The sequence below is a fragment of the Nelumbo lutea genome, chromosome 4 (assembly GCF_056320005.1).
Source record: "Nelumbo lutea isolate HS-2025 chromosome 4, American lotus-T2T, whole genome shotgun sequence".
NCBI lineage: Eukaryota > Viridiplantae > Streptophyta > Magnoliopsida > Proteales > Nelumbonaceae > Nelumbo > Nelumbo lutea.
This window is the reverse complement of record NC_142687.1, coordinates 21197190-21211380: the sequence shown is the minus strand read 5'-3', so window position 1 is coordinate 21211380 and position 14191 is coordinate 21197190. Positions and strand designations below refer to the sequence as shown.

Below are 14191 nucleotides of genomic sequence, written 5' to 3'. Positions count from 1 at the left end.
TCATTGAACCTCTTGATGTTGCCCCGAATAGATTCTCCTTCTCTTTGGACCACTCCGAAGATGCTTTCCTCTGTTCTGGGGCACCGTCGGCTGGTGACGAAGTGTGTGGTGAAGACTTGCACGAACTAGGCCCAACACTTTATCGACCCGGGGGCCAGGTTCCTGTACCAAGTGCGGGCTACCCCCCTGAGGGTGGTGGTAAAGGCCATGCACATGCACGATTCGCTAGCCCTGGTGAGGTGCATTTGTGACTGAAAGGCGTCAATGTGGTCGTTGGGGTCGAAGGACCCGTCGTACTTGTCCAGAGGTGGGAGCTTGAAGTCTCTGGGTAAGGGGACCGCCAGGAGTTCCGATGCGAGGGGGGAAGGAACGGAGAGAGCCGGGGCAGCCCCTACCTCGTCCGAGCTCGTTTCTTTGCCTCTGAATTCCGACAAGGCGCGGGTGGCGGTTTGTCGACTTCGCCGGCACCTTCGCCGTTGAGCGGGCCTTATGCTGGCGCTGCTGGCCTCCGTGTTACCGAGCTCGATGGGCCCGGAGTGCTGGTAGTCTGCCGCCAGGGCGCTGAATCGGTATTCGGTGAGCGGGAGCTCAGGCTTGGAGCACCGGGGTGCCGACCTCGCGGGCGAGGTTCCCGACCCGCTTGCGAGTTGCGAGGCGGGGATGACATTTTTCTCTCTTCGGCCTGGGGACGAGGCCTGGCTGTTGGGGTGGTTCTGGGGCCAGGAGGCCTTCGCCTGGCGGGGGCGCCCATCTTGCGGGGAGGCCTTGACCGGCCTCGGAGCGGGGTGGCGAGGTGGAAGTAGTGGTTGGTTTAGTGGCAGTTGGGGGAACTGCTGTTGATAGTGATACTGGGAGATGTTGTGCAGCACTTGGTGCTGGTGAAGCTGGTGTTGCTGGAACTGTTGCATTTGGGCTTGCATTGTCCGCATGCACTGCATCAGGTCCTCCAATCGGTTTTGGCTAGCTGCCAAGGGAACGGCAGTTGGTTCAGTGAAGGTTGTCTCAATGGGGAGAGGAAAGGGGACGTTTGTGGTAGGAGGGTTTACGGGTGCCACTGCTTGTGGCGTGTTCAAGATGGGGATCCCATCCGCCGAAAGGGGGATGGTGAACTGTCTAACTGGAGATGGCGGTGTCAGTGGCGGTGGCAGGTGGCCGTTTAGAGCGCTGCTGCCAAACGTCAGATCCCAAGTCAGTCAGGCTTGGCTCCTTTTGCCGAGCTGTTGTTTCTGCCACGTGTCACATAATATAGAGGTCGGGCCAAATCTTCCTTCATCATATATATATATATATGTATATATGTGTGTGTATTATATATTTATAAATATATAATATATCGGATCAAATCTTTTCGAATCGGTTAAGGAGGAATCCAAATCTGATCCAATCCGAAGATCCAAACAGGGATGATCCAAATTCGACCAAATAAGATCGCATCTCAAATCTGACCCATTTGCACCCCTAGTTCTTTTGTAGTTTATTCTACGGTTCTACCAAGTGGGAAGGTATGTGCATTGCATGTGATATCAAATGGTGGACGGAAAGGATAATAGCTCTGCTTTATGCAGATATTTTTTTTTTGTTGCTCTCATGAAGTGGGGTATCCGCTTCCATACTGCAAAAAGTGTAGAGAATGTACCACAAAAAGTACTTTTAATTATTTATATTTTTAAGGAATATATGCAATTTTAAAGTAAAAAACAAAAACACTTTCTTAAGTAATTGTATGATGTTTATGTGCATGTGTTAACGTGTGTGTGCTAGCTAAGAATTATACAAACTAAGATACAAATATATTCATGGAGAAAAACGTTCAAAATAGCAATTCTTTGTACCTTATACTTTTATTATGTTTTTATCTTTTTTTTTTTCAAAATTTTAATTTGAATTATTTTTATATTGTTTAATCATTGAAAAAAACAATTTCATTAAAACACCTTTAAATAGGTGTATGGAAAACCCAAAAATCAAAATTTTTTAAAGACTAACTTGTAGGTTGTGTCTATAAAGACTAACTTGTACTGTTGTACAAGGAGTTACAATTCTCGACCCATACCAACAATGTAAGCATTCCATTCATTTAAATTCATTTTATTATCTATCTTTTACCAAAAAAAAAAAGGAATTATTATTCACCCCAACCCTATCAACACATCTAGTCCAACATATAATTTGACCCAGATAACAGTAGGGTTTGGCAGCTTCTAACCCTAGTGGCAATAAGCTAGCAGAACATTATTATCTTGATTTCTTTCTGAATGGATGAAAGAATGCATTGCATCAAGCATTTCAATTATTGTGTGTTGTGAGACCAAAATGTGGCAACCCTTTTCTCATTTTTTTAGGGAACACAAATGGAGTCGCTTTGCAATTTTGGGTGAATTTTGATAATTTATGCTTGCTTCTAGGAAAAACCATCAATTTGCCCCATGGAGTTCTTTTCCAGTTTCAAAGACAATGTAAACAGTTGCAGAAGCCAAGGTAAATTACTATTTGCCCTATAGGTTCATTTGTTAATTGAACCAAACTCGAGCCCAATGAAATTCAATTCATGAAACTCGCAAGTTTAATTAAACTTTTATTATATAATATTTTAATTTTTATTTATATAATTTTTAATTTTTTATAAAGCTTGGATCACTATTGAGCTTGAACTGAGCTGAACTTGAATATACGAGATTCAGAGCCAAGCTAAATTTAAGCTTATATTTATAGCTCGAATTAAGCTTGAACCTTTTTTTTTTTTTGCCAAACTAAATTCAAATAACTAAATAAATAGCTAAATATTTGACTCAGCTCCACTAAAATCCACCCCTACTGCCGTGCAAAACCCAACTCATACTCAGCCAGTTGACACATCTCTCCATTTCTAGACTCTAAGTCAGATCTTAAAATAAAATGGAATTTGAAGTAAAGTATCTAACAAGGGGGACCAAACGTGAAAGTATGTGGTCCTATTTCTTGAATAGAGAACAGGACCACAACCTCCGAAACCCTAATTTTCTTGGGCCCCACCCCATTTCCTCCTCTCTCAGAGGACAGAGTCCACAGACAACTTTTTGTTTGATACCAGTTTGTCAAGAAAAAGCGTTTAACCCTATATATATACATTCAACTTGCCGTTGCGCCCTTTATTTTTCTTGGATCATGTGAACTGTTCATAGTTCCACGATATATCCTCTCTGTCTTACTCACACACCAAGCATCTGTCTCCACCCTTTCTTTTTCCATCTCGGAGCTTCGAGAACACTTTCTCTGATTCTCTGTTTATGCCGCGACATTGATACAGATTTCAGAGCAAAATGAAATTGCGGTCGCCTACTAGACGCTACCTTCCAGGGTTTTGAAGAAGTCGGTTATCATCATCAGCGCTTAGTGAAAACAAAACCTTGGAAATTCTTCCGGCCAAATTACTTTAGTGGATCAACAGGCCTTTTGCGTGCTTGCATCGACGCATGCATGGAGAGAGAGAGAGAGAGAGAGAGAGAGAGAGAGAGAGAGAGAGTGGTCAGCTTACCAGCTGACTGCATTTTTGACACAATGATTCAAACCCAACAGAGAACATATATAATGTATTATAGCCAAAATGATGTTCAAACTCAAGTCTGCATATTACAACAGATAGATGTCGCCATCTTTATTACTTTTATCCAAATATCATCAAACAATTTATATATGTTGCTTCAATCCTACTGGTACGAGGTATGTGCTAGCTGCACGGTTTATTACTTATCTATTCTGTTCCCAGCTGCAGAATGAAGCAAGTAACCTGGATAAATTTGATGACAGTATATATAGAAGGATAACAATGTAGAAAATACATATCTGACAGTATATATCTTTGCTTCTTCAATCGGCCAGGATTTAAAGAATACTTACGTCAATGCAGAGAATATATATATAACCTGAGCAAATACCCTTCCTTGAAAGCATTCTGCATGATCAGTATATATATAAAGCTTGCAGTAGTTATTCTTGGTTTGATCCAGGAACTAAACACTTGAGCAGGTAATATTGTTATATATGCTAGCTAGCATTGGATGCTTCAAGGGCCATTGTTGTCCTTATTATTTGGTTGCTGGCTCCCATTATTGTTCTGAGAATGAAGAAACTTAGGGTTTATGCTCAATTGGAAGGGTCTAATGGGTGGACCTGTTGATGAGTAAGCGGATTGTGCAAGAGAATTTGGTAGTTGGTTTTGTGAACTAGGGCTCAACATCTGAAAGTGGTTGACTTGTCTGCTAGGACCGCACTCCATTGAAGCAGTGATTAATGGAGGAAGAAAAGATGGTGTTGATCCAGATGGGCACACCAATAGTTGAGACCCAGTTGGTAGTGACAATGAGGATGATGACAATGATATAAAATTGTAGCTAAGGGGATCTTCTGATGAGTGCCCTTGGCTCCCTATATGAGACAGAGATAAATTTGAAGGCTCCAAATGATAATAGGAATTGCATGGCATTGCATTGTTTAGGAACCCTGGTAAGGAGGCATGATTATTATTGACTCTAGGAAAAGAGTTATGAGATGACAATTGTGCACTCTGACCTTCAAGACCTCCTTCTTGATTTTCTTGTCCATTTCTTTTCATCCAGTAGGGTTTCTCAGTGGGTACTGTTTCTCTTGCAACTTCCTTACATTTAGCCCTAGAAGGAGCACTTGGGTTCCAATATGTTGACCTGGGTGACAGCGTTTGATCTTCCCCATCAACATTGTTAGTGATATTAAACCCTCCCTTAGCAAGCAATAATGAGTGAGCTCCACCATCCTTTACATACTCCAAGTTTGCATCAACAAGGGAAGCAAGAGAGGATTGAGATGCACTTACTTCATGAGGAACCACCAAAGACTGAGGATATTGACAAAAGTTTGGTGGAATTTGGAGTGGAGGAAGTTCATCAATTTCATCTTTAGCAGCATTAAGCAACCAGTCGACTACCTTGCTGGGTTGATTAAGCCCAAGCCTGTCCTGAAGGTCATACAATTGAATAGCAGTAGGCACTGAAAGCCTAACACGCCTGTCTCTCAATCCTCTTATGGTACACACTTTGCTATGCCTGTCTTTTCCTCCAAAAGAACGCGAGACTCGAACAATCCGTGGATCCTTCAGTGCTGATGACCATGATCTTGAAGAGGATGAGGCCATGGTGACCTTGCCATAGTTGGTGTTGTCTTCCTGCTTTGCTTGAAAATATTTCTCTCTTGAACTTGTGATCATTTTATTCCTCTCTTCATCATGAGCAACCACAACTGAATCAACAAGAAAATTCTTTAAGGCAATAGGTTAGTCTTCTTTCTTTCCATATTAATTATCATATGGATTTGTTGCATGAATTTCATGATCCTACTTCTCAACACATGAAGAAAACAAAAACATCACCAAATCTATTCTTCTTGTGTGTTATTTTCCTAATATACAGATTTAAGTAGCAATACGACAATTTCCCTTTCAACAATTGAACTATATGTTGTATGTAATGTCTTGGCAAAAAGAATTAATCCCAAAAAATAAACATTACTTTGCAATGCTTTCTTTATATAACTCATTATATAGCTTTACAAGCACTACACAGAAAAGAGTGAAGAGAAGAATAAATAAGCATGGGTAGTTCTAAGTATTATTTTGAAATTTATGCTAATTACCATGCGATAGGAGTTGGACAATTCAGCAATAGTGACTAAAGATTACTGGAACACTTAAGTTAGGATCTGTAATCATAGAAGGAAAAACTGAAAAACTATAATATTGGATACCAAGTAGAGAAATGAGATATTCAGTAGAAGATGTAAAACTTGTTAACAAGATGTACATGCCTTCATTGTAAACAACAAAATCATACTCATGGCAGTGAATAGTCTGGTCTATTCTCTACTCATACGAAGAGCTAGGGTTATCAAAGGAACTTACAAGTGGAAGAAAGTTTGATGGCCTGCAGCAAATCGAGGTCTGATTCTCTAGGGTTTATACAAGAGAAGGATGATAATACCACAGCACTGTTGAATCTAGCTCCTCTGAATTTGCAACTGAATTGAAACAAATTTGTGCACTGATTTCAAGCTAGAAACATTTTTATCCCTAGAGAATACACTTGCTGCAGAAGTCAGCAAATTTAAGAAAGAGATGGACGAATTCCATGAAGCATGTTCCAAGATAAAGAAAAGGAAAAAGAAAAAGATATGGTGTATTTGCAACCATGTGGCATAAATTGACACCTGTCAAATAAATGAGCCAATTGTCCTTTATCTCCATTTCCTTTCTGTCAGTTTTATTAATTACCTTCCTTTCACCCACCTAATCTCTTTCCTGTATTTTGTATTTTATTTTTGCAAGGATTATATTACCATGTTAATACAAAAGTGTAATTGCTTGGGTAAACATCTCAAGAGTAGTACAAAGGCACTATAGATGGTAACTTCAACTTGGGACCATTTACATATGATAAAAGTGATGCCTGTAGCCTTCTAGACAAGTACCAAAAGCATTTTAAATTAACTCTAGCAAGCATGGATTGAAGAAGTGATGGACGTTTCCCATCCCATTAAACCCTAATATGGCATTCTCAACAGAAAATGTTTGCATTATACTGTCAAGAACTCTTAAATGATTTTAATTAGGGAAAATCTATGATACCAGAAAGACATGGTACTGGGAGCGCTCTGACCAATCAAAGCACCTCGTGAATTTTGATGAATAGCACTTGATTGGCAGTAAATTTTTCTAGTATTATAGTCAAATTCTTCTAATTAAGGTTCAAAATATTGCAATGTATCAGTGCATGTTATACAATAAGTATCATATTCCGGGGTCGTTGATACATGAAATACTTAGGGGGCGCTCTTTTTTTGGATTTTGAGAGGGGGAAAGTTGGTCAATGGGATTTTGATTCCCATTGACCAAGAATCTCATGTTCTTTTTTGAGATTTATGTGGGGACCAGGGAAAGTTTATTTTCCTAGGTATCCTGGGTGGGTAAATAACTTTCCCACCTAGTAGAAAATTGCCAACACTTGAATGAGACAAAAATGCCCCTTTTAATAATTGATTTTTATGGTTAAAATGGTCATTGCCTTATTTACATGGGAAATAAAAGAACATGGGTAAATGCACTTATACCTGGGTAAGTCTTTCCTAGGAAACACTTACCCGAATAAATACATTTACCTAGGTAAATAATTTACTGAAAAGCGAATGGGGCCTTAGATTTAGGCCTATTTAATGGGTTTAAAGTGCTAATAATCAACTGAAAATGTTCAAAAAAAGGGAGGATCAAAGTGACTATAGTATCAAGCATGTTGATACTTTGAACCGTGATTTCAATTATTGGATGATGCTCCCATATGTATCAAGTAGTTGCTATTGCAAGCTAAGAAATGCAACAAGAAACACCACAATAGTTTAGATAAAAAATGACAATGGAGAAAATTCACAATTAGATTTCAAGTTAGAAATGAACTGTATATAAAGAAATAAAGAAACAAAAATAAATTCATTCATTCATATGGCTCTCCAAAGCTGTGGTCTATACTGCAGAACTTTACCGTCTTGATGTGGATGATAACTACCTAAACCACTAAGAGGCACCCTTGTAGGCGAAGGACCAACCTAATTTCTTTGTAGCATCCACCAAATAGAGTAAGGACCACACAACTTTCCATTGTTGTCTGTTGAACAATATGATTTCATGGAAAGTTGAGACGAACAGCTGGAACCAGAAAAATCTCTCATTCATTGGAAATATGGCAATCATTTTTCGTGGCCTCTATCCTCCATTGTAGATGCAATATGTAACATTCTTTCCAGTTCTTCTGGGGGATTGGCATCTGGGTTTTTTTTTTTATCAAAGATCATAGAAAAACATCCTGCAGGTTTCTTACCCTAGAATGAATAAGTAGTGGATCCTGAATATTCTTATGCCTAGAACTAACCTCTGATCTTCCTCATATAGCAGGAGGTGATGTAAACCTCAGAACCCAGCTGGCAGATATCTTACTTCAACGAGTAAGTTTTGTCAATCACTTCAATTACCAATGAATGTGGCGCAGCCTTCACAGGCTTCATATATATGCTATATTCACTTGTGCCTGATCTTCATGCAAACAAAAAAGTAAGCCCAAAACCTAAACTCACCATCTTACCTTGTGAAACCAGAAGTAACCAGCAGTACACATCCAATAAGAGTATTCAATTCATTGTTAACATTAGAACAGCCTATGTGAGCTTTCTTCAATAAAATACATTGGCCTGTCACAACCTGCTGAAAGACATAGAATTACTTCATCAGTATAATCCATACCTCAACATTTACATCTCTTCTTATGCAAAGAAAGAACAAGAGAAGACATGACAACCCCTTCTATAGGGTCTCATTGCACCAAACCACTGTAATCTTAATCTATGTCTACAAGAACCAGAGAAAAACCAAAGGAAAAAGAGATTTGGTTTGTTGGAAATATGAAAAGCTGAGATCTCTTCTTCTGTGTGAACCAAGAAAAATAAGTTGGAAGTGTTCGGTGTTCACGACTATCATCAATGTCCTGGGGCTGCAGTTATACCAATAAAAAATGGATATACACTCGATTTTTCATGCATGGTATAACAGGAGATGCTAGGACCCAGAATCTGCTCCTTCTTAAAGTAGCAAAGCAAATACATCAAAAAGGGTTTCCAGGTTGCAGCTAGCAGCAACAGTAGTGCAGTACTGGTACACTGAATAAACTGTGGGCAGAGAAAAGGACTTAACAGATTGAAGATGAATAAGAGAACTTTTAATGCTACCTCTTTTCTGGGTTTTGAATTTCTTTGTCTGGATTTAGAATGAGCACACAGAATCGAGTGTTTTGTGTTCGTTTTGCATGAAAATTTTGTAACTACTCCTCTTCATTTCTCTCAAAGGAATTAGAAAAAGGCCATTTTTCTTTGCAAACAAACAAACAAACAAACAGAAAACTAATTCTGAATGAAAAAAAAGAAAAGAAAAAGAAAATGGTGTGAATCTCAAGAAATCTTCATGTTCTTCGTTTTAGGATACCAAATTAAAATTATTAATTGGTAAGGTCCCCGCTTTTCGGACAGCAGTTCTTGGCAGATAACCATTAATTGGCTAATCAGACTGAAAATTCTCCTCCACAAGTGGAACAACAAAGGACTGATCTTGAGGGAAAGACTCAAACTAAGCCAACAAGGCTCTCTTTAATTTCTCTTTTCCCCAACTAGTTATCTAAGTCTAATAAGCTCCCAAAAAGAGAGTAGTGAAGTGGTCACAGTCATAGATATCTTCATCTTGCCCAAGTTTTGGTGCAACCACACCAAATAGTTTAGGAAATTAAAATGGAAACAAAATCACCAAGAATCCTTAAGATACGTGTCTCGATTTTAACCAAAATTTTCATTTTGTCTGTGTTGAAATTTTTAAGAGAAATCCCACTCCTCATTCTTCAGTACTTGTGAATCTCTCTCTCTTTCTCTTTCTGAAAAGAGGGAAGAACTGCAAGAAATTAGGATAGAAAGTAGAAGAAAGCAGGAAGGTAGAAGGAAAGCGTACGTAAGGGGGGGCCACTTTGTAAAGAAAAAGAAGGATGTCAAATAATGATATAACATAGTAGCAAGAGCTAGCAGCAAGCAAAAGCATTATTTAATATCCTTCCTTTTTTCTGTCTTGCAGAAGGGACGTGCAGTTTCTCTTTCTCTGCGACCTTTGGATTTATTCACAGTTCACACTTGCACTGTTTCACAGCACGCATTTATCTTTGGTGCTGCTTTGATTACGTCTGTCATTCACTCCTCCCCCTTTTATCTCCTAGGGTTTGTACTGTCACTGTCACGGCCTACAGAAGAAATAAATTTTCCTCATCCCCCATGTAGTTACCATGGTGAAGTATCCCCTCCAACCAATAATAGAGATTAATGAAGGGTTCTCTCTCTCTAAGATGATGGTGATACTGAATACTGACTATGATGTTAGTTAGGGTGACGATGATAGTATTTTGGAAGTGGCACTTTAGGGCCCGTTTGTTAGATGGCAATCTAGTCTTTAAGAAACAGAGGTGACAGTTGAAGTCTTGTTGATAAGACCTATTTGGCAATGCAGGACTCCACAGCATTGGCAGTTCGTGGATACAATTGCAAGCATGGGTCCAAAAAAAAATGGAGGCATGGGCAATGAACATGGCAACATCAATCTGCTGTCTTGGAACAATGCCCCAACCAGCTAGTTAAGGAGTTTCTCTCATCAATTGTCATAAACAGAAAAAAGTTGTAAACTGGGTCACTTTTATAATTAAAGGGTATATTCAAAATGGAGAGAGAGAGAGAGAGTACGTGGAGTGGACCAGTTAGACTTGGTCACTGTTTGGATTGGGTAGGAAATAAGAGAGAAACAGAAATTTAAGAAAAAAATTGTAACAGTTCTTAAAAATTTTCTCTTATTTTCTATCAAACCAAACATAGCCTTAATGACCTCGTGCTAGCAGATCAATCATGTGCAGTAGAGGGATGCATGTATGCACTATTAATATTGAGTTGTTGGTCCTATCTTAACCAACAACAATAATGATCTTAAGGAATAAGGGAGGCCCTCCAATTCCTTGCCCATACACAAAACTAGTATTGGCTATAAATGTTAAATAGAGATTGCTATGCAAACTTGAACTAACCAAAAAGCTTTGAGGATAAAATCATAAAATGTATTCAACTACTAAAAATGCCATCACCCAATGTTGGTCCCAGATTTTTTTTTGGTAGAGGGGTAGACTGAATATGATCCTAACCTTTGGCATTTTTTAGCACAAAGTGGCCTCTTTCAGATGTCAATCTGCATTCTCACACTTGCCTGCAGCCTGAAATCTTACCATTTACACCAAGTAATGGCCCTTGAAAATTATGAGAAAATGACTACATTCAAAATGTAATAATTAGATTTAATAAGTGAAATACAAGGATAGTTAATATCTAATATTATTTCAATGGTCCTTATCTCATAACATCCTTTTATGAGATATTATAATGCTGCATTTGGTTTTGCCAAGAATTTTTCTCAACTTTCTGTTTTTTTCTTGTTTTCTATCAACCCAAACATTCTTCATTTGCTAACCAATCAGCAGCTTCTTTGGCCTCCCTCTATACATGCATGAACGTGAGTGGTCTTAGCCTCTTATAAACATGTGCAAGCATTCCTATCAAATTTCTTATTCCCCATAAAGATTGAGTCTTCCTTAGGCAATCAATAATCAGCTTTGAATATGCTTCAGTAACAACCATAGTGTTTGAGTATTTACATGCCGCTTCTATGACATCCCATACTTGTATTTTACATTCAAAATTCAATTTTCCTAGGGTACTAACATGGATCATTGTTTGTTCTCCTAAAATTTGGGCTAAGGCCCGATTTTGTGATCTTCCTTCCGCGTATCGAGTGCATCCATGACTAATAGGGGTGCTCATAGTTTGGTTAACTAAATCATGGGCATATTTTGGAATCGAACCGGTACTACCAGTTTTTGGAAAATCGATAATCAGAACCGAATCGAAGCCAGTCGGTTAACTGGTTTGGTTAACTGTCGGTTTTTCCGTTTTTTAATTTTCACAATATATATTATAAAATATATATATAAATATATAATAAAAATTATAAATCTATAAAACTATTATATTTTAAATAATAAATCATATATAATATATAATATATATAATATACATAAATATATAAAATAAATAGATATATATGTATATCGGTTGGCTCAGTTAACCGCCGATTTTCTATATTAGTTAACCGAAACTGAACCAGTACCTTCGGTTTTTTAAAAACACCAAACCGAAACTGAACTGATAGGTTCGATTAACCGATTTTTTGATTTGGTTTGGCAAGTTCTTCTAGTCGGTTTGGTTCTTGTTTTTTTTTCTCACCCCTAATGATTAAAACACTGATTTGTGATAGGGAAAAGGCAAATACCGAAGTTTCTGTCCCCCTTAGACTGCATTTTATTTGGTTGAATTTTTTTGGGGGGTAAATTTTACATAAACCCCCCATACTATGGGGTCTGTAACAAAGATAAAGACCTCTTATACTTTTTTGCGACAAAGACCCTCTTAAACTTTGATCATTAGACAAAGACCCCCTCATTAACGTTCGTCAGTTAACTTGGAAAAAAATTCTCATTTGTACTGTTCATCGTCTTTCCTCCACTCCCCTCTCATTCACCTTTCTCGTTAGAGGGCCTCCTCCTTGTTTTTGAATTTTTGTCTTTTCCTCTTCCCACTCTTGAGTGCATGGGAAGATTCATTGTCCCACATTGTTTGGGAAAGGAGTAGAGGTGAAGTATATCTATAGTTCTGCTTTCTCTATGGGTAGGGACCCATAGGAGGAAAGCATTACAGATATCTTATGCATGTAAGGGGGGGTTGGGGTGCTTTTCACAAGTGTGTGCTGAGCCAGGCTGGGCCGGGTTGGGGCATGGGCGAGGGCACGGGTGCGTGTACGTGTACGTGTACATGCACGCGATGCACTGAATCGATGTTGCTTTTAACTGAATAAACTTTTGAATTTCAAATTTAATTTTTAAATGTTTTTCTTTTTCTTTTTCGTGTCTCTTCCTTTCCGTGTCTCTTCAAATAGATGCATTGTTTTGAAGAGGTCCTTGTCTGAAAGGACATCTCTAAGAACACTCTAAAAAAGGAGTGTTAGTCGACCCAGTCTACATAACAATGCCATGCCAACATTTTTCAACGATCTTCTCTTCTCTTCTCTTTGATAATCTGAACATCAATTCTTTGTGGTTCGCGGATGTTTGGTAAGCGAGTGCACGTCTACCAGTGGCTTGTGGGCTGTTTTATCTTGGCAACCAATTTGCAATCACTCGACAGCATCGTAGGGGGCAAATGCGATTTTAAGGAGAGTGACCAAGTGGCACGACTTAGCCCTCCTTCTCTCAGTTTCGCAGTTCTGCAACACCACACTCCTGAAAGTTCTCGATTTGGAAAGCAATTACCGATAAGTTTCATCTGTCTTCTTTACTAATTTTTCCAACAGTCTTTAAACTGCATTTATGGAACCTATCTCTGCTAACCCTTTCATGAGAAACCGAATACTGCCAACAGTTCCCGATTTCTTTAAGATTGAACCATTCAATGGAACCAACTACAAGCGTTTGAGTCAACGCCTGCTATTCGCCTTAGAGCATTTAGGGGTAGCCTTTGCTTTGATTTAACCAAAGCCATTAAACATGGAGTAATCAGCCTGTTCTGTTGTTGCAGAACACTAGACTACAGTCGACCACCTTTGCACCAACCATATCCTCAACTGTCTGTCCAATGAACTATACAATCTTTACTCTTCCTATAACTTTGCATATGAAATTTGGAATGTATTGGACAATAAGTATGCTCTGGAAAATGTTGGAAATAAAAAATATGTAATTATCAACTTCCTACATTTCACCATGAAAGAAGGCATGGATGTGTTTGCCCAAATAGATGACTTTTAGGTGCTTGTGGGGGAACTAGCAAAGGAAGGCATGATATTGCTAGATGAATTCATTGCTGGTTCTCTCATAGAGAAATTGCCACATACATTGAATGATTTCAAAATTAATATGAAGCATAATAGGAATTACATTACTTTGGACCAAGTAGTGGTTCAAATCAAAATAGAAGAAAATAACAGAAAGAAAGATGATGATCAATTTTCCAAAACTAATATGGTTGAGGAAAAATGTACAAAATTCAAAAATAATCTGAATGTAAAAAATTATCAAAAATTCAAGAAGCAACAAAAGAAAAAAATTATTATGTATGTGGCAAACCTAGACATTACAAGAAGGATTGTCGGTACTAAAAAAAGGACTTTGGGAAATCAAAAGTCAATTTGACAAAGGATGTTAACGCAGCTATGGTAATTGAGGCAAACTTAGTTGATAAGTCAAAGGAGTGGGTACTGGACACTGGTGCTACCAAGCACATATGTGGGGACCGTAGCTCATTCTATGAGTATATAATTCAGTCTGAGGGAGAGCAAGTCTTCATGGGAAATTCACAAACTTCGAAGGTCATCGGCAAAGGAAATTCACAAATTCACCGTACTCATTCTATGAGTATACTCATTCTATCAGTATATAATTCAGTCTGAGGGAGAGCAAGTATATAATTCAGTATATAATTCAGTTCGGCGAAGTGTATCCCGAGCTGTTACAAGGTGGGT

The 14191-nt window shown here is 38.5% G+C and overlaps 1 protein-coding gene across 2 annotated transcripts; it reads right to left on the bottom strand.

Annotated features, from left to right (window-relative positions):
• Positions 1 to 3541: 3541 nt before the first annotated feature.
• Positions 3542 to 6153, bottom strand: LOC148854499 (uncharacterized). Of its 2 annotated transcripts, none has more exons than XM_088982851.1 (2): positions 5909 to 6153; positions 3542 to 5269 (listed from the first exon to the last, which is right to left on the bottom strand). In XM_088982851.1, exon 2 carries the CDS (start codon positions 5216 to 5218, stop codon positions 4043 to 4045), a length of 1176 nt encoding a protein of 391 aa, XP_088838977.1. In that variant the 5' UTR covers positions 5219 to 5269; positions 5909 to 6153; the 3' UTR covers positions 3542 to 4042. The 2 variants fall into 2 exon arrangements, with proteins under 2 accessions (XP_088838977.1, XP_088838978.1); XM_088982852.1 differs by having other exon boundaries at positions 3542 to 5250; positions 5909 to 6143.
• Positions 6154 to 14191: the final 8038 nt, after the last annotated feature.